The sequence below is a fragment of the Puma concolor genome, chromosome C1, assembly GCF_028749965.1.
Source record: "Puma concolor isolate L17-30 chromosome C1, mPumCon1.1.hap2, whole genome shotgun sequence".
NCBI classification, from domain to species: Eukaryota; Metazoa; Chordata; class Mammalia; order Carnivora; family Felidae; genus Puma; species Puma concolor.
Window position 1 is genome coordinate 15254812 of NC_141674.1, and position 20275 is coordinate 15275086.

A 20275-nucleotide genomic window follows, 5' to 3' on the forward strand; every position below is an offset into this window, starting at 1 on the left:
GTATTGGGGAAAAAAGTTAAATGAACAATACTGTGTGATTAAGGACCTATTACTATATTCAGTGCATGTGAAGAACACTTCAAAAATAAACCCAGTTACTTGGGATACATATTAAGAAGTCTGTCTTGGGGCACCTGGGTGGTTCAGTTGGTTAGGCATCCGCTTTTGGCTCAAGTCATGATCTCACAATTCGTGGGTTCGAGCCCCGCATCAGGCTCTGCGCTGACATCTCAGAGCCTAGAACCTGCTTCAGATTGTGTGTGTGTCTCTCTCTCTCAAAAATAAACAAACATTAAACAAACAAACAAGTCTGTCTGAGGGGCACCTGATAGGCTCAGTCTGTAGAACATGCAAATCTTGATCTTGGGGTCCTCAGTTCGAGCTCCACGTTGGGTGTAGTTTACTTTAAAAAAAAAGTCTGCCTTAGCTCTGAATTTCCTTGGTAAAAGGTCATGGAACTTAAAGCTTCAGCCTCTAACACTTTAATAGGTTGGCTAATGAATTATTTAATATGTTCAATGTTCATTACACAGCTAACAAAACTATATGGATGGTTCATTCACACTACCTCACCATCACCATGTACCTAATAACTTTCTGAATCAGACTTTTAGGCTACCATGCTTATTCTCCAACAGAGATATTAGCTAGGTAGTTCACCGCTGGATACTTGGTGCCTAAGAACACACCAGGCATAGAATAGGTGCTCGATAAATATCTGTTAAATCAAAGGATGAACAGACGAAAAAGTTTCCCACCTAGGTTATGTGTGCCAAAAACAAATAATCTGATTTTACTTGTGATTTATGTGGTCCGTCTGTGGTGTTCAATTTAGGTTTTATTTTTTTAAATGTTGGATTGACTATAAAAAGAACTACTTTTGTAAAAGGAAATTCTAAACTGTTTTTAATTTAACACAAGCAATAAAGGTGATAAAATCCAGAATTTCAGAGTTTTTATTTATTTTCTTTACATTAAGACAAGGCAAGGGGTGCCTGGGTGGTTCAGTCGGTTGAGCTCAGGTCAAGACCTCAGGGTTTATTCATGGGTTGGAATCCTGCATGGGGCTCCCAGCTATCAGGGTAGCTTTGGGTCTTCTGTGCCCCTCCCCCACTTGTGCAAGCACATTGCCTCTCTCTCAAAAAAAAAAAAATTGAAAAAAAGAGAAAGCAATAGAAAAATAAGTAGGAACTTATTGTATCTCAGTCTATCGATATCCTTGAAAATACGCTTTTTGGAGAGTACCTGGGTGGTTCAGTTAGTTACGCGTCCTACTCTGGATTTCAGCTGAAATGGGGAGCCTGCTTGGGAATTTTCTCTCTGCCTCTATCCGCCCCCAGCCCTCCGCTGAAGATTGTGTGTGCGCTCTCTCAAAATAATAATCTTAAGATGAAAATATGCATTTTAGGGAAAGTAGTATTATTTCATGTTTTACCAAAAAATGTGTGCAATATATTATATTATAAAATCACTAGCTTTGCACAGAATATATTAAACTGTTCCCAATCTAACGTCTTTAACTGTCCTCAGACTACAGTAATGTCACAAGAAGCATGCTGGTAATTAACTGACAACTTTTTTTTTTTTTCCCACTTTCACATTTCAATAAATCTGTTATGTACCTAACAAATCTGTCTTGGGCACAGAAGCTATGGCCACTACAGGACCTACCTTGAAAGATAGATAATCACAACCTAAACGGCTTAACACTTCAGATTTTCATCTATGAACAGTTTAGGATACTTCCTCCAACTTTCTGCCCTCAATCGTCCAAGTAAGCTTAAAAACGAAGCCAAATCAAAAATAATAAAAAACCTTTAAAATGTTACTCCTACTTTGAAACACGTTAAACTAAACTTTTTAGAGGAGCAATAAAAACTTAAAAGAGCTCACAGTGGCTTTATGCCCATGCCAAATTAGACAAAATTAAAAGCATCTTCCAAAGTAAAACCAGTCACGTCTAATTTCACTCTTAAGACACGACAGCTTGTCCATCAAGTCCCAAGCGAATTCCTAGAGATATTTCTAATTGTATTCTCACTTTTCGATGTAATGTAAAGTCAGGAACAATAATAAACAACACAATTTGTACGCTGAAGGGGCAGTTAAGTTCACCTTGTCCAGTCCTCTGTGCAGGAGAGAATACTCCCCCCAAAGGGTTAAGTGACTCGTCCTCGGTCACAGACAGTGGCAAGTCGGTATCAAAATTCAGATCTGAGGCTCTCACTTCAGCACTCCTGCCTCCACCTCTGGACAAACGCTCATATTCACGAGTTTGACTTTATTAACGAAAACCACACCGTCTAAGGTGCGGCGAGTAACAAGCTCTGGGAATGCCAGACGGGAAAACGAAAGCTCAGGCCCGCGTCGCAGCAGCAGCAGCAGCAGCAGCAGCAGCAGCAGCAGCACGGAAACGCCCGCCCAGACCGCCGAGAGGAACACGGAGAACAGCGCAGCCGAGACAAAGAGGCAGGGAGCGGCCGGTGCGGGGCCCGAGCAGAGGCGGGGGGAGCGAGGGACCAAGATGAAGGCAGCGCGGCAGAGGACGGGAGGGCTCAGCGGCGGCGGACACCGAGGAGCTGCGGCGCGGGCTACGCGCGGCCGGCGGCTCGAGACGCGGGGCTCGCGCTCGAAAATGCACGCGGCCGAGGCCAACGCCACGCCAGGGGCAGGGGCCACCCCCGCGACGCTAGAATCGGCGGACCGCGAGCACCAGCGCTCCGCGCACTCACCACTGGGAGCTCCGTAATGGCGGCGGCGGGGGCGGAGAAGCCGGGGGGCGGGCCCGCCGCAGCCAGTCACCGCCGCCGGCATCTTTCGAACCCGCTCGGAAAACCGCTGAGGGAATGGGGGGGAGGGGGAGACGGGAAGGCGGGGACGACGGCGAGGTCCGCCACGGGCCTCGGGAGCATGCGCAAGGCCTCAGCCAATCGGAGCGCAGCGGGAGGACGCTGGCGCAGGCGCGCTGGGACGCAGGGCCCTGGACCTGGGAAGAGCTACCCCTCCTCCCCCCTAGTCCAAACAAAACAAGGGCGGGAGCGCGCGCGCCAGTGGGCCCCGGAGGAGGCGTCAACGAGAGGGGCAGGGGGCTAGGTCGCAGGAGAGAGGGGAGAGGGCAGGGAGGGCGGAGCGGCCGGGAGAGGCAGACAAAAAGCGCCACCTCCGGGGACCCGAGCGCCCCGCCCCCTCCACTCTGGGAGCGGCGTCGGCGCCCCGGGCGAGCGGCCTCGACCACTCGCCTTCGGGGTCCATCGAGCCCGCGTCCACTCCCCGCCCGCCTGTTCCGACCTGCGTTACCTCTGCGCTCCCCCCTTCCTGGCGCCTGCGTTCAGCACGGCCTCTCGGCGCCGCTCCCGCTGCCGCTCCTCGTCTCCGCCGCCGCTGTCCTCCAGGCCCAGCCGCCGAGCTCTGCCGCCCCGCCCCCCTGCCCGCGGCCCCGCGCGCGCACGCGCACGCGCACTCCCGCGCCGGCCCCGCCCCCGCGCGCGCCCGCGCCCCCAGCCCACGGGAGCTGAGGGAGTGCGCGCGGCGTGCCTCCCTGGCCGGGCGCGCGAGAACGCGAGAGGGCGCTCCGGGACGGGAGGACGCCGGGGAGGGTGCTGTGTGTCCGCCCACGCTTCCGCCGGGCACTGCCTGGTGGTTCCCGTTAGCTTGGGTTCGCTTTCGTTTTCCTCGGAAGAGCACTCTTTTCACTGCTTGCCCTTTCGCTACTCTCTGGTTCGGTCCCTGGTCTTTAGCGGGTCTCCTCCTTGGAGATCCGTCTACCTTTAGTCGGGTTGGCATCTCCCGCTGTCACGTTAGCCACAGCGCGAGAACTACCCTTCTCTGAAGACTGGACAGAACTGGACAACCGGATAGCGGAAAATCCGGTAGCTCACATTCGTTCCTATTAAGTATACAGCCATTACAGGGCTGAGTAGTGACTCAGGAAAAGAACTGGAAAAGTTGCTTTTCTAATCTGCGAATCGGTCTTCCTTGGCCTCTACATAGGAAAGAAGAGTTCTCAAAAAGTAAACCCTGGGATCAGAAAAGAGGGAATTCCCTTGAATTGTTATATTGCTTGGGTATCAGCGTACTTAGGCAATGCACATACTGTTGAAAAGTGTAACTTTTCAAAGTCGATGTAAAGTCGGTGTTTTGTGGTGGGGTAGAGGTGGGGCGGGTAACGAATATAGGGAAATAATAAACACTAAAATTACCCCGAGGCTCACAGCAATGTGGCCAATACTCAAATGCTAATCATTCTAAAAATTTATTATGAAACGATTTAAGTACGCTAGCCCAGTCCTCAGGCCGTGTAATCAGCATTTTAACTATCTACCAGCTTTCCCAGTGGTAGCCATCCACTCACTCCATCCGTTGCAAAATGAGCTGTATCAAATTGAACAGCCACCATCAGACTCCTTACTAATGGTATTACCAGTGCTCTGTTGTTGCATTCAACCTGTTCACAAGGGGTTTCAGTTATTTTGTGCCATCCCTTTGTCCTGCTCAATTCCTCTGTTCTTATCAACATTCCTATCCTTTGTCTCCCCCTTTAAAGACGCTATTCTATTTCTATGTGTTCATAAAACATCTTACCTTTGTTCTTTTCCCTTAAACTGTCTTTAGCCCTATCTCATGCGAGAAGCTGACCCAATTAAGAGCAAACTAGGTACTAGGTTTCTCCTCCTCCACAGATTTTTGCTTAAAACACCCCCCCCCCAACACCCTCCTTATTCTGTTGTTTACAACATGTATATCCAAGGAGGGAAAACCTCAAAAGTCTTCCTCAAGGGTGACACACAAACCATGCACTAGGGCTACCTCTTGCTGAAGTCTGAAGTTTTAAGTTTTCGACTTACAAAGGGACTTTAAATTGTTTACTGTACATGTATATCAGTTTAGGCATTTTACATCTGCTAAATGTAACATCTGGCTAGTTTTGGTTTTTATACTTAGCTGCATCTGAGTTAAGACTCGATGGAGGTATGGTTTTATAGCTTATCTCACTTGGCTTTCTTTGAGCTATACTAGTAAAAACAGTATTCAGGGTTTTTTGTTTTTTTTTTTAAGATTTATTTTTGAGAGAGCATGAGCAAGCGTGAGCAGGGGAGGGGCAGAGAGAGAGGGAGACGGAGGATCTGAACCTGGCCCCGCACTGACAGCAGCGAGCCTGATATGGGGCTTGAACTCATGAACCATGAGCTCATGACCTGAACCTAAGTCAGAAGCTCAACCAACTGAGCCACCCAAGTGCCCCTCAGTTGTGTTTGTTAAGCAGAGTTATGTGATGAATTTTTTACTATTTACTTAAGCTGTTAAGGCTGTTTGGCTTGCACTGGAAGAAACACACACCTTAGGGAGTTTAGGGGCAGGTCAGCTCCTACAGGGTGTATGGAGGTTACTGTCAGAATATTGGAACTCTCCCCCCCCCCCCCCCCCCCCCCCGCCGGACTCACAGTCATCTCTTGCACTGAAGTTCCACCATTCAGAGATTCATTCCTTTGGCTAAAGCTTCACTCTCTTCTATAGCACTTGTAAAGTGCTAATACCAAGGAGAGCTAACACACAAGCCTCAAACTGATAGAGAACTCACTGTTTTTCATCTCTAAACTTGAAAATCTAAAGCTTTCCCTTCCACAGTCAGGGATCAGAAGAGTAAGAACTCTGAGAGCTTGATTAGAAGAGGAATTTCTAGCAGAGAGAAGTAATAAATGTGCTGCAGTCTGTGATGACTTAACAATTATGCCCAGGGACACCTAGGTTACAGGAATGACTTGAGAATCTCAGAAACATAGGGTTTTGTGAACTAGAAAAGCAAGTGCTACATCCCCACAATGCAACTGTATCATCTCTAGTTTCCAACAAAACATCCACTTTTTCAGAAGCCAATTCCCTTTGAAACTTTAGCATACAACAAGATTTGAAGACAGTCTGTTGTCAGTGCAATAGATAGTTTTTTTGCTGTCCCTCAAATTTTAAGCTAAGTGACACTTAAGTCTGTTAGGCTAAAATGTCTTGTTTTATATAAAAAAGCAAAATGTGCGGCTCTGGAGATTTGGGCATAAGGGTAGAGGAAGTTGAAGCAATTGCAGATGTCAGGAGTGGCCCAGGACAGAGCTAGGATATTACAGTCATGGGAGTGAACATTGAAAGTTCCATCTACCTATTTTACTCATATTCCAACTTGTGTTAATAAGGAATAATTCTTTATTGCCTGGTGGGGAGAGGTTTCTGTTTCCAGCAAGGCTGATCTTTGTTCTTCCCACAAATCAAGGCTGAGGAACTACAATTTCTTGCAAAAGTAACCAAAAGCTAGGCTAGTGCTTGGATCCCTTAACAATGTATGGTCCAGGCAGGTTTGGGAGTCACTTGACTTTTCTGGTTTCCAGCCAGAAAGACTTTCTGGAAATGGCTCTCAATTTAGTTGCAGCTTGGAAAGAGATGGCAAGAGAATTAACAATTTGCACTATTAGGCAAAAAATGGAGGTTGATGAAAAGACTTCCTATAATTCTTCCAACTCCCTCACCATGGTTTTCTTATTGTTTGTGGTTACCTGAGGCCATGACCCTGGTTTAGAGATAAACAATCACCCTGGATCCTCCTCTGCGAATGTTGCACTTTCCTCTACTCACTGGTGGCAGTAATTTTATTCAGCCCAGTAGTCATTGAACTGTAAAGCTTTTTTCTAAACTCAGAAATTCTGAATTTAAAACATTTAAAACATATCTGGTGCCGATGGTTTTGGATAAAAGATCATGAACCAGTTATAAATAAACCAAATAGGTTTAGAAAATAACATTTACCCTCACATGTTCTAGTTATTATTTTAAGCATAGTTTTTTTTTTTTTGTTGTTTTTTTTATTTTTGGGACAGAGAGAGACAGAGCATGAACGGGGGAGGAGCAGAGAGAGAGGGAGACACAGAATCGGAAACAGGCTCCAGGCTCCGAGCCATCAGCCCAGAGCCCGACGCGGGGCTTGAACTCACGGACTGCGAGATCGCGACCTTGCTGAAGTCGGACGCTTAACCGACTGCGCCACCCAGGCGCCCCACTAGTTATTATTTTAAATGCTGGTCGCCAACCATTAATTTCATCATTAAGTTTGAGAAATGCTAGATGTCATTTGCCCTTTGTTCAACTGGAGTCAACATTTCTAGCTACTTGAGGGGGTCTGAAAACTGTGTTGAGTTTACTATTTTGAGGATAAGGCTTTTAAACAAGTTATCCTTTAGTTTGAAGTATCTGACATATTGGATGGAGTTACAATTCTGTCCTTAAAGCAACAAAGACATATGGGTATGTTTTTACAGGAATCCTTCAGTGGGGAATAGAATCTAGAACCAGGGTAAGGAAGGTACTTAGTCCTACCATCTCTAAGGAAAACAAGATTTACTTTCAAGCTTGTTTTCATGTCAGGTTCTGGAAATTGTTATGTGTTGAACTGTCTTCTCATCTTTTAAAAACCAGAGGCAATACAACTGCATTTAAGACAGACTAAAGACACTCCATTTGCCAGATTTACAACAAAACAAAACATATCCAGTTTTGTTTTGACTGTATAATCTGAAGTCAAGAGTACTATGCTTCTCCCTCCACTCCTTTGTGGCTTTAACTTACTTGGAGTTAAGGTGCCTGCAAGGCAACCAGGCCTGTGATGGTAGCCAGAGATAGCTAAGGATCAGATCAGTGACACCAGTGGTGACCAGCTGTACTGGTTCACCTAATAATAGGGGGTGGTTGAGGGTTAGTGGAAGGCAGGATTTTCAGGTTCTTTTATTTATTCATTTATTTTTGCAGGCTCCTCGCTCAGTGGGGAGCCCAGTGTGGGGCTCGACCCCATGACCCTGGGACCATGACCTGAGCCAAAATCAAGAGTCGGATGCTCAATCGACTGAGCCATCCAGGCGCCCCAGAATTTTCAGTTTTTAAACCAGGAAAGTTCCAGCGAAACTTTGTTACCATAAGACATCTTTTCTTTGTGATTATGGGGTAGTTTGAGAAAGTTTCTTTTTTTGTTGTTTTTTAATAAGCTCTATGCCCAACATGGGGCTTGATCGAACTCAAGAGTCACATTCTCTACCAACTGAGCCAGCCAGGTGACCCTGAGAATGTTTCTTTAAGTGGGAAGATTTTTTTTTCCCCCAGTAAAACCCAGTAATTGAAAGGAAAACATGAATCAAAAACAGAATTTTTTAAATTTCAGAATTAAGTTGGATCCATTTGTTTAAAAAAAAAAATGAAGTTCCAAAAAGATGGCAATAGAAAGGATCCTTCCCTTTTATAAAACACAGTGCAACTGAATGGCAATAAGGGAATGGGATCTTCTTAAAAAAGGGGGAAAACAAAAAATATTAGCTTTGAGTATTCTTTTTTTTTTTTAACTTTTTATTTATTTATTTATTTATTTTTGAGACAGAGAGAAACAGAGCATGAACGGGGGAGGGTCAGAGAGAGAGGGAGACACAGAATCCAAAACAGGCTCCAGGCTCTGAGCTGTCAGCACACAGCCCGACGCGGGGCTCGAACCCACAAACCATGAGATCATGACCTGAGCTGAAGTCGGACGCTCAACCGACTGAGCCACCCGGGCGCCCCAAGTATTCTTAAAGTACTTGCAGCAAGTCTGTAAAAGTTTCAACCCAAAGTTTGGAAAGAGTACCATAGTTCTTGAGAACCATACGTATCAAGACTCAAGGTTGTAAGTTCAACTTTTAAGACTCCTATTCTGATTTATCAGTGATGCCCCTGCTCTTTCCAACAGATAAAACATTTTGACCCAAAGGGCCCTACATGATGATATTCAAACTTAACATAACTTTGCGTTTCTGCTTACATTCTACTTGGTTGAGTCTATGATACTTAAGAAAAAACTGAATACATATCTAATCAATGGGCAAGCCTGTTTGGTATAGTTGTGTCTGTATCCAAAGTAGGTAGCATCTCCATTAGGAACATGGCCAGAATTGGATGTGGCAGGGTATGCACTTTTTTTTTTTTTTAGTTTTTTAACGTTTTATTTATTTTTGAGACGGGGAGAGACAGAGCATGAACAGGGGAGGGTCAGAGAGAGGGAGACACAGAATCTGAAACAGGCTCCAGGCTCTGAGCTGTCAGCACAGAGCCCGACGCGGGGCTGGAACTCACAGACCGCGAGATCAAGACCTGAGCCGCGGCCGCTTAACCGACTGAGCCACCCAGGCGCCCCAGGGTATGCACTTTTAAGTACCCGGTATTTTTAGGAGTTTATTGTGGTTGGGTAGCAGAAACTAGTCAAGTTTTCCTTTCATTCTAGGTAGGGCAATGTATAACTTGCAAAGGACACTAACCATTAGTCCTTGTTACAATGCCTTATAAAATCCCAGGAAAAGAGGAAGCTTTTACTCCTCAGGTTTGTTAGCAGAGGATGGATAAGCCTCTGCTTATCCTCTTATGAGACTTCATAGTGTATGCTAAGGAAAACAAAACAATGAAAAAAAATCTGAACTGTACAAAGAGTATGAAAGAAACGTGGATAGATGAACCACAATCTCCTATGGTTCTGAAGATAGTACAGTTTAATTATATGAGGATGAATACCACTAAAGTTATAGAATGTGGTAGAAAACAGGCAGGACATGCCATAGGTATTCCATGCAGAATGCTGGAATTCTGATTTATCTTTTTGTTAATCCTCTCAACAACCCTATGAGGTGGATGGTGTGATCCTTATTTTACAAATGAATAAAGTTTAAACAACTCAGGCAGAGTTGTATTAAAACCCCTGTGCTCCATTTCAATGCTCCAGAGCACATCCACTATACCATCTTTCCCCAGTGTGGAGTAAAGCCTTCTGGTGAAGAGCAAGCATATTTTTTGGAAGTAACTGCTTCCCAGAAAACCAAGTGCAAAACCTCAGTCCTGACTTGCTAGGTACCTGACTTCTGCGACACTTAGTTCCCTACCTGTTGAAAGGAAGCTGTACCGCCTCATATATGCCATAAGGCCGGTGAAGGGATTGAATTGGAGGATACTCTGTAATGTGTAACGAATTACAGCTTTCCAAGTGTTGTAGCATGTATTAGCTCATTGATACTGTGATGTAAGGAGGGCTAATTGTTTTTGTATTTCAAATGAACAAATAAAAGTCTAAATGTTTTAAGAACAGTGCTTGTTTTTAGTTAGCTTTTGGTGAAGAGCTTTCTAAACTGACAGGGATGTGAAGTACCCCTAGGCAGTGGTTCTCAAACTTCAGTGTGCCTAAGAATCAGCTGAAGAGTAGTTTCTTGGGCTCTTTCCACTTAATCAGTTCTGATTTAGTAGGGTGGAGTCCATGAATCTGCAGTTGTTTTTTTAAGCTTATTTATTTAAGCAATCTCAACACCCAGCATGGGGCTCCAACTCATAACCCGGAGATCAAGAGTCCCATAAGCCTCTGAGCCAACCAGGCACCTCTGAATCTTCATTAAAAAAAAAAAAAAAAAAAAAAAAAGTTTACTTTTTTTGACAGAGCATGAGCAGAGGAGGGGCAGAGAGAGGAGACACAGAATCCAAAGCAGGCTCCAGGGTCTGAGCTGGCAGCACAGAGCCCGACGCGGGGCTTGAACCCACAAGCTGAGGTTGGATGCTTAATCAACTGAGCCACCCAGGTGCCCCTGAATCTGCCTTTCTAATGAGCTCATAAGGGCTCCTGAATGCTGTTATTCTGTGGCCCCTACTTTGCAGGACTCTCATCTGGGAAATGTAACTGTTCACTGCAAAGACCCTGGAGTTACTCATGTCCATGGTGTGGCTCAATCTGGGGGTTGGAAAGGATTCCTTTTGTTGAGAACTTTTTTTTTTTTTTTAACAAGTACCAACTAAAGTTGGTCTCTAGTGAATTGTACTAAATTGAGAGTAGACCGCAAGTTTCAAAAAGTTCTTTTCACCCGTTTGTCTAGAAGGGATTTGTCTGGATTAATTTGTGATAGGGCATGTTTAAATTCCATGTTTGCACGTGCAAATGAACTGTCCCTATATTCTGCTGCTCTTTGTTCATCAAATATACCATGCACCCCCCTGCCCGTCTTTGCACTCATGATCCCTACTTGACCACCTCTTAATTCTTTAGATTTGTTTAAAATTCTCTTCCTGTGGGAAGCATTCTCAAATCTCTGTTTACAGTCCTCATTATATGCTCTCATAAAACTATGTTCTCAGAACATGTGCCATTTATATTTGTGTGCCCAACACCTGCAGTTAAAAATAATTTTTAAGTATCTAAAAATATATATTGGTCTCTATGCTGCTAGGTAAACCGGGTAAATCTTTCCACAGTGGTCTCAATCCTGCCTCATACTAGGATCACTGAGGGAACGTTAAAAAAAAAAAAAAAAAGATGCCGTCTTATCCTTGCAGATTCTGAAATAACTGGTGTGGGGTGAGGTCTCAGGATTTGTATTTTTAAAAACTCTTCAGGTGAATTCAACCTGCAGCAATGCTGAGCACCATTCTTTTATGTTCTAGGAAGCAGTTAAGGCAGGACAGCTATTTGAGCTTTGGCAAAGGCAGTTTCCTAGGACTTCAGGCCAGAGACCTAGATTTATCAAGAGGTAAATAAGTCAGAAGAATCAGAAAGGAAATTACTGGCAGCACAAGTTCAGCTGCGGGATGATGATTTGTTTAGAAAATATTGATATTCTTAATTTCATTTAGAAGACTAATATCCTATTATCAAGCCTAACTTCTTTGTTAAACTTGGTAAACAGTGTGATTCTGGATGTACTCACATGGTTGGCACGAATGAACCCTTTCTAGGGAGGATAGGGAAGTCCCTATGAGTTAGAGTGGACGAATGACTAAAACAGCATCAGCATTAGACCATAAATCTCCCAATCCCAGTCAAGACCTCTTCCCTACTATAGCATACAACTTCTTCCTGTAGGAACTCCTGATATCTGCTTGCTAACATATCTTTTCCCCAGGCGGTTCCTCTGATGGCTCAGTTTAACTCTTTGATGTGTCCTAATAAATGCTTTTGAGACTTTACATTTACCTCAAGATACTATTTTCGCTGCAGCATCTCACAAATGTTGATATGCAGCACTTCTTATTGTCAGTTATATCTGGTTATTTAATAATTTCCATTATTTAACTAGTTAGTTAATCCAGGTGGCATCTTAATGCTGCACTGTATGGCACCTTAGTAAACTGAATATTGCTTGCTAGCTAAGGGCAAGCTAAAACAAATAGCTATAATGGGGAAAGAAAAAAAAGGGGATAGTTCCAATCTTTTTCTTCTTATGCAGAATGAGCAAAAGAATGATTGGAATACCCATACAGTGAGTCTTTTGGAAACCAGAGTTACATTAAAAAAAACACAACATTTTCTAAAAGTCATAGTGTCCCTGTGAAAGTGGCTTACTCACCTGGCAAGATCTTCAGTAAAAAAAGGAATTTAAAACGGTGGCAGACCTAGATGAAGACATACCCCAGGAGGAATGAGCTCACCCAGTGGCCAGATCTTTGTTTCTAAATACCACTTTCCTAAAGGAAACCAAGTCTCCTTGAAGAAATGGCTGTTTCTAAGCCCAGGTCAGGGAAAATACAAGATATGCCCATAGCATCTTATAGTGTCACAAAGTAAGTGCCCTAAAAACAGAAGTTTGAGGGAATGTCAAAGGGATATAGGAACAAACCTGAAAGAGCTTTCAAGGCCAAAGCTGGTACAATCGGGGCAACAAAATCATGTGCTTTCGGGTTACAACTCAAGTATAAGCATACATGAGTCTATAGTGATATATGTACACACACACACACACACACACACACACACACACACACACACACACTACTGAATAGAGAAATGAATAGACAAATCTTCCTTGCAGGAGGATTTCAAGTAATTTAAGTAGATACTCCCCACTCCAAGAAAGAGTGGAGCTTAATTCCCTCCTCCCCCCCACCCCTGCATTGTGGGCTGGACTTAGTGAATTATCTTCCAAATAGACAAGAATAGGAAAGGGAGAAAAGGAAACTTCACCACCTTAACCATGTAGTCAAGGTTAAACACCACCAATTATGTCATGGATATCATGTACCCTGATATGATGAGAAGGGCACTTCACTTACATGGTACTTTGACCCCAAACCCAAACTAAACTCTTAGTTTAATTGTGAGAAACACACTAGACAAAACCAAACTGAAGGGCATTCTGCAAAATACCTCACTAGTACTTCTCAGAACTGTGAAGGTCAGGACAAAAAAGGAAAGATTAAAAAACTGTCAAAGACTAGAGGACACTAAGAGTACATGAGGACTAAATGCAATGTGGTATCCTGGATTGCATCATGGGCTAGAGTAAAAGGACATTAAGAAAACTCAAAGTCTGGAGTTTGGGGCACCCTGGGAGAGCATGAAACTCTTGATCTCCGGGTTATGAATTCAAGCCCCATGTTGGGCATAAAGCTTTCTTTAAAACAAACAAACAAACAAACATTTAGTTAATAGCAATGCTGGTTTCTTGGTTTTGACACGTCGCATAACATGCTAATAATAATTGGGGGAACTGAGTGAGGGGTATATGGAACACTCTGTATAAATTTGAAACTTTTCTGTTAAGTCTAAAATTATTTCAAAATAAAACATTTACTTAAAACAACTGGCATATGATTCTCTGTAGCTTATTTCTTTGGTATGTAAATCATTTCATGATTTGGTAATATAAAACAATGTATTTTTTCTTTTTTTGTAGTCCCAACATCAATAGATTATCATTTTTCCCTCTGAGGGATATATGTTGAATTTGAAGCTGGTGGCACATGATGTCTCTCTCTCTCGAAACTACTAGCGGATATGGAGACCTATCACTCAACTTCTTTACTCTTAACGATGACTGAAGGTGATCTCCTGTAAAACTAATGAATTAGGATTAACCGGTGGTATAGAGGTTCTGTCTCAAGGCATTTTTATTCCTTACTGAGCAATTTTGTCCTCTTGACAAGCAAACCGCATCAAGCTGTTTAATAGTCACACGGTATTTAAGGCAAATGGGCCTCAACTGAAGAAGACACATAAAACCTCAGATTTCAAGTCAAGTGACATCTTAACTTTTATAGCATACACTGTAGTCACCTTTATTTCACCCAGGAACTTCAATCCCAAGAAACCTACTCAAGCAGGACTAAATGAGAAGGTAAGAAGACCAGACCCTTGGTTGCCAGAGCTAGGATGTCAAGCATCTGAGGTCATATACACCAAGTCCACAAGGTGACAAAAGTTAATTCTCATGACCTTATTCAGAATTAGCTGATGGTTGTAAATATACTGCTGATTATACAAAAATGAGTGACAGCGAACAGAAAGTTAAATCAAAAGGCAGGGAAAAATCTGGGTCTAACTCCTGCACTCAGGTCCCTGACACTGCAAACACCTGCGAGGTTTGGTCATTTGCTAAATGTTGGATTGGAGGGCAAAACAAAAAGCAACGGAATGCAGGATTTCAGTTACACGAAATGTCCAGAATAGGCAAATCCACAGAAACAAAAAGCAGATTAGTGGTTCCCAAAGGTTGAGGGAGAGTAGAAAATGAGAGACTGCTAAAGGTTATGGGATTTCTTTTTGGTGTGATGAAAATGCTCTGAAACTAGATAATGGTGATGGTTGCACAACCGTGGATATAATAAAACCACGAAAACGTTACACTCTAAAAGGGTAATTTTATAGTTATGTGAACTATGTCTCAATAAGAAAAAAGCAACACAAAGAAAGCAAAAAAAAAAAAAAAAAAAAAAAAAAAAAGGAATGCACAATGTTTCTCTCCACAAAATGGAATATAGGAGTTCATGAGTGCCAAGGAACGGTCAGAATTGAAAATATGAATCCCTACACATTTTTTTTTTTTTAAGAGAACAAAATCTGAGTAATGGGAACACAGAATTAGATCCAAAAGCCTAAGGCTATATATCTTCTACCTTAGAATCCTTTTGATATGAACGGAGCCATTTGAAACAAAAAGATAAGTCAAAACCCCCAGAATAATGACACCTTGGAGAGTGGCTCTAGAACAGATAAAATTTTTTTGAATTTAATTCAGAACTCATCTAGAATGAATTTTGAAATATGAAAATAAGACAAAACTAATCAAAGGTCTGTCAGGGTAATGAGGGGTAGACATTTCCTAGTAGAATAGGATGTTTATGTAGCATGTGTAAACCTCGAGCTCTCTCTTTTTTTAAATGTTTATTTTTGAGAGAGAGAGAGACAGAGTGTGAGCAGGAGAGGGACAGAAAGAGGAGACACAGAATCCAAAGCAGGCTCCAGGCTCTGAGCTGTCAGCATAGTGCTTGATGCGGGGCTCACACCCACGAACCGTGAGATCATGACCTGAGCCGAAGTTGGACGCTTAACCTACTGAGCCACCCAGGCACCCCTCTAGTTCTCTTTCTTCATGAAGAATATGAGCTCCATGAGAGCAGAGATGGTTTTATTTACTGTTGAATCCTCTGCACTTAGCACACAGTAGGTGCTCAGTAAATATTTGTTGAATGAGCCAAGTTCATGATGCAGCTGTGAACTGGCTTGTTCATCTACGGGAGAGTCTAAAATGAGTTTTTTTTTTGAAAACTAACATCATGTTCTTTTGCTGGCAGGCATAAAACACCTGAACTAATGAACTAAACCTAAATTAATGAACCTGTTCTCAGAGTTAAAATGGGTAAAAGAGTTTTTGTGACTTGAAGGAGTGAAAGCAGGTCATTGCTGGCCACGTCACCTTTTAAACCAAAAACCATGAAATGCTGCTTTCCAGTAAGACCAGGAAGAGGGTCAGAATCATGATGATACTTGGCAGTTCAGTTGATGTTAGCAGGGATCAATTAATCCCACTTTGTTCATATTTTACCATCAGCTAATAACCCTTCTACCCCTATGTAAAATTCTGCGTGTAAAGCAGTAAGATACCCAAAGGTCATTCTGTAGCCTCTTCAGTCTTCATCACACTTCATGTTATAGGTGAGATTTCAAACATCAGTTGTTATTATACAAAACATTTTCAACGCTTGAATTTTTTTTCAAAAATAGTTTTATCTTTCCTCCATTCCTGAAACTTGTCCACATCTAAAATACCGATGATAAAAAATTAAAAAATACGAATAGATTTAAAAAGGGAGGAAGCCCCTGGGGGCTGAGTCAGTTGAGCGTCTGACTCAATTTGAGCTCAGGTCAGGATCTCAGGGTCATGGGATCGAGCCCCACATAGGGCTCCACACTCAGCATGCTTGAGATTCTCTCTCTCTCTCTCTCTCTCTCTCTCTCTCTCTCTCTCTCTCTCTCCCCCCGCCCCGCCCCTCTCCCCCACTTGCACAAATACTCTAAAATAATTAAAAAAAAAAAAAAATAAAATATTGATGAGTAGGCCCTCACTATGACCTGAAGGCCAGAGCCCTGCAAATATCAGTCACTGATTTCCAAGAGGCGGCCACCACCCTGCATCCCCTTGTGAGTGCTGCCAACACCTAAAAACCTACATCTCTCAGGAGACTCCTGGATCAGAATCCTCTGCATTTTCATTCTGGCAGCTGTTAAAATTCAGTGTATCATAGAATCAGGTTACTTCTTCCAGCTGAGAGATCCCAGGCAGAACCCACAGCCAGACTCTGAAACAACTTTTCAGGCCCCATTTTTTTAATGACAGATGCTGTCACATGTTTGTCACAAGATTTCCAGGACTTAGTTTTTCTAGAATAGCTTTCCACCACTATGGGACAGGGTCTGTGGGGTCATGTAGCAGGATCCTGTATTGTGTTCAACTACACTCTGAAGAAAAACATGTTATTGCTATGGAAAATTTTGTTTTTGTGCTTCTCAAGTCTTGCCAAGTCTCTTAATGTGGATATTTCTTCGGAGATGGAAGCCAGAAGAACTCTTTGGTTATTCAGATACAAAATACAAAGACTGTTTATTTGGGAGCAGCCCTGGCTTTCTTCATAAATACATTTTGTAGGGTGATGGCCTACAAATAATTGAAATGGAAAACCATCTGTACAGACTGTAACTTCGTAAAAGAAGAAAAAGCAAACAAAAAACCACAGTGCTCCAGTATCTGTAGGAGAAACAGTTGGTTTTATACTCACCAGAATGGCTTGAGTGAAGCTGAAGTTGGGAATAATGTGATTTTCACACATGGTACTGGTTTGGTGTGAAATCCCATGCCCACTTTAAAAAAGCGTAATTTAGCTTTGGTTTCTTTCATTCTTTAGAAGACATCTTTGGGTTTCTTAAGCATCAGAGGTAATTGATGATTTAAAATTAGTGGTAGTTTTGAAGTGAATTAAGTTTCCCTGCTCCTAATACGCACAGCGGCGGAACACTTACTTCGACTCGCTTTGCTCCCACCCTGAATGCATCTCTAGCTGATGTTGCAAAGAAGCTTCCTCTGGACTCCCAGAGGGGCTCTCCCGCCCAAGAACAAGTTCCCTCCTTACCCACAAAGTAGCTTGCCTTTTCCCACTGTAGATACACACACACACACACACACACACGCACGCACGCACACACGCACGCACATATCCACACATACAACCTCAGGAGTGATTTGGATTAGACGACAAATAGCACCTCCCAGAGATGGGCACACATGCAGCAGCTGTCAAAAGGAGAAGTCACTTTACTTTCTTTTAAACTTGCAATGTTTGTCTTTATTTTGTTCTTTATATTTTGAAAGTGAAAAGAAATAGTATTGAGTCAATTTCTTTTTGTTTTTTTGTTTTTTTAAATATTTGTTCTATGTATTTACAAGCCTTAAAGTTGCTCTAAAGATTTCAAAAGTATTAAGAGTACTTTTCCCAGGGTAGCACTTTTTTTTAAATTTTTTAAACAATTCTTGGAGTTCTCTGGTCCACAGCATTTCCTTCTGTTCCAAGGTTATGTATGTTTTGATAACTATGGTGATTTTTTTTAAAAATTTTCTGAAGCAAGCTGAGAGGCAGGCAGAAAGATTTGATGCCAAAAAAAAAAAAAAAATCTTTCTTACCTTGTTCACCCCAAACCTTCTTAAATCTGGACTAACTACTATGTTTTAAAACAAACGTGAGGTGCATTTGAAGGGGAGGGAAATTTATTTCTCTGCTTTTCTATTATACAAGTTGTTTACAGAAACTGCAAATTAAAAAATTACACTGGCATTTGCAGTCCTTAAAATAAATTAAAAGTTCTCAACTTTTTTTTTTCTAAACAGATGTGTTTTTTTAAAGTATGAGTCCTTGTTTAAAAAGAAAAGATTAAAACAGAAAATATTTTCTATAAATAATACATGTATTTTGGTTTTAGTGCTCCCGCCCTCAGGTTTGAAGTTTACTTTTTCCAGTACCTTTTTCCTCCATGATCACCTTTTTTTCTCTTTCCCCTCTCCCACTCGTGCACACGTGGGGATTTCTGCGAGAATTGGCCTTGCTGCACTGTGATTGGCGAAGACGTGAAACTTTTTAAAAAAATACTTAAATTGTTTCTTTTGTTTCGTTTTGTGTATTTGAAGCTTTAGTTATCCTCAGACTCCTCTTCTGCTTCCCGCAGCCACGTGAAGAACGCAGTGACAGATTTCAGAGCTACACCCTTCCCATTCTGCTCTGCAGGGTCCTTGCTGCTTTCCCACTTGTAGAAAGCATCCTCGGAGATCACCTCCTCATCATATAGGCAATCAAAAAACATCCGTAGCAAATCTGCAAGGAAGTAAGAATATACCATCAGTGTTGGAGGTGCTATAGTTGTGAAGTAAATTACTGTATTTCCAAGGGATGAATGGATGAATGAATGAATGCACATTAATACCCCTAGCACCCAGTGACAATTCATCATACTCCCTCCTGATAGTGTAATAGCAAAACAACTTGTTTAAAGAACAGGAAAAAAGATTTAAGCAATCTAAATTATTTTTACTGTTATTATTTTGTTCAATTAGAACTATTTTCTGATAATGCTGAGGTGTTTGATATTACGTAGTTCTCAAACTATATACTATAAAAATTAAATACAAGGGCACCCGGCTGGCTCAGTCAGTACAGCATGCAACTCCTAATCTCAGGGATGTAAGTTCGAGCCCCAAATTGGGCATAGAGATTACTTAAAAATAAAATCTTAAAAAAAAAAAAAAAAATTAAATATAAGAGTAACAAGTAACTTTACTCTCTTCTCTATACATTTCTCCACTGTTTGAAATTTTACAATAAAAATATATTAATTTTTACAGTTTGGGGAGGAAAAGGCAGAAGGCACTTTTCCCCTTCTAATGTTGTTTTCAAACTGACAGAGTAATAATTTGTATGGAAAATATGGGTAAAAACTATCTCATCTGGATCTTATCCAGAGAAACAACAAGTCTATTGTTTCCAACGCCCAGACGATCTGGGCAAATGTAATCCTGTTTTGCTTCCACAATGGAAACTTAGCTTATATCATTGTTCAGAAAAAGAGAGAAAGTTGGGGCGCCTGGGTGGCTCAGTCAGTTAAGCATCCGACTGTGGCTCAGGTCATGATCTCACGGTCAGTGAGTTCGAGCCCAACATCGGGCTCTGCGCTGACAGCTCAGAGCCTGGAGCCTGTTTTGGATTCTGTCTCCCTCTCTCTCTGCCCCTCCCCAGCTCACACTCTGTTTTCTCTGTTTCTCAAAAATGAATAAACGTTAAAAAAAATTAAAAAAAAGAGAAGAGAAAGTTGGCAGATTTATATATTCTTTATTTTTAATTCCTTCATTACGGGCTCTTAAATTCATTTATTTATTTATTTATTTTTTTAAATTTTTTTTTTTCAACGTTTATTTATTTTTGGGACAGAGAGACAGAGCATGAACGGGGGAGGGGCAGAGAGAGAGGGAGACACAGAATCGGAAACAGGCTCCAGGCTCTGAGCCATCAGCCCAGAGCCCGACGCGGGGCTCGAACTCACGGACCGCGAGATCGTGACCTGGCTGAAGTCGGACGCTTAACCGACTGCGCCACCCAGGCGCCCCTCTTAAATTCATTTAAAATCAGCCTCCATTTATACTACTGGAGGGAGGCAATGGCATAAATAATTGATAATAAATATTAGGCTTGGAATGAGTCAGGCTAAAATTTTTCTTTAGATTTATCTTTGTAATTTTATTAATTAAGCTAATACTGAAACTATTTTTCATTCTCTTAACTCTGGTTGGTCTATGGGGAAATAGAAACAAGTGGCCAGGATTCTACAATGGTGAATCTAGAAATACGCATCTCTCCAGCGATGATTAAAGCTGATAATTATGGGAGATACTTTAATTTGGTTGAGCATACAGCATCAATTTCACCTCTTGAAAAG

General features: G+C 42.2%; 2 protein-coding genes across 49 annotated transcripts in view; both read right to left on the bottom strand.

Moving 5' to 3' along the window:
- Positions 1–3444, bottom strand: part of HP1BP3 (heterochromatin protein 1 binding protein 3) — a 39325-nt gene extending 35881 nt beyond the window's left edge. The window contains exons 1-3 of one of the 6 annotated variants that reach the window (XM_086715883.1): positions 3298–3420; positions 2116–2249; positions 326–403 (exon numbers count right to left, since the gene is read on the bottom strand). The gene's annotated coding sequence lies outside the window, so the exon portion shown is untranslated. Of the gene's footprint in view, positions 1–325; positions 404–2115; positions 2250–2732; positions 2865–3297 lie in introns of those variants that run through there. The other 5 variants (XM_086715884.1, XM_086715886.1, XM_086715881.1 and 2 more) reach the window with 5 other exon arrangements.
- A 14593-nt stretch (positions 3445–18037) lies between these two features.
- Positions 18038–20275, bottom strand: part of EIF4G3 (eukaryotic translation initiation factor 4 gamma 3) — a 315852-nt gene continuing 313614 nt past the window's right edge. For all 43 annotated transcript variants that reach the window (XM_086715926.1, XM_086715923.1, XM_086715919.1 and 40 more), the window contains one exon: positions 18038–18660. In XM_086715926.1, the coding sequence (XP_086572052.1) occupies positions 18479–18660 (182 nt within the window). In that variant the 3' untranslated portion in view covers positions 18038–18478. The remainder of the gene's footprint in view (positions 18661–20275) is intronic.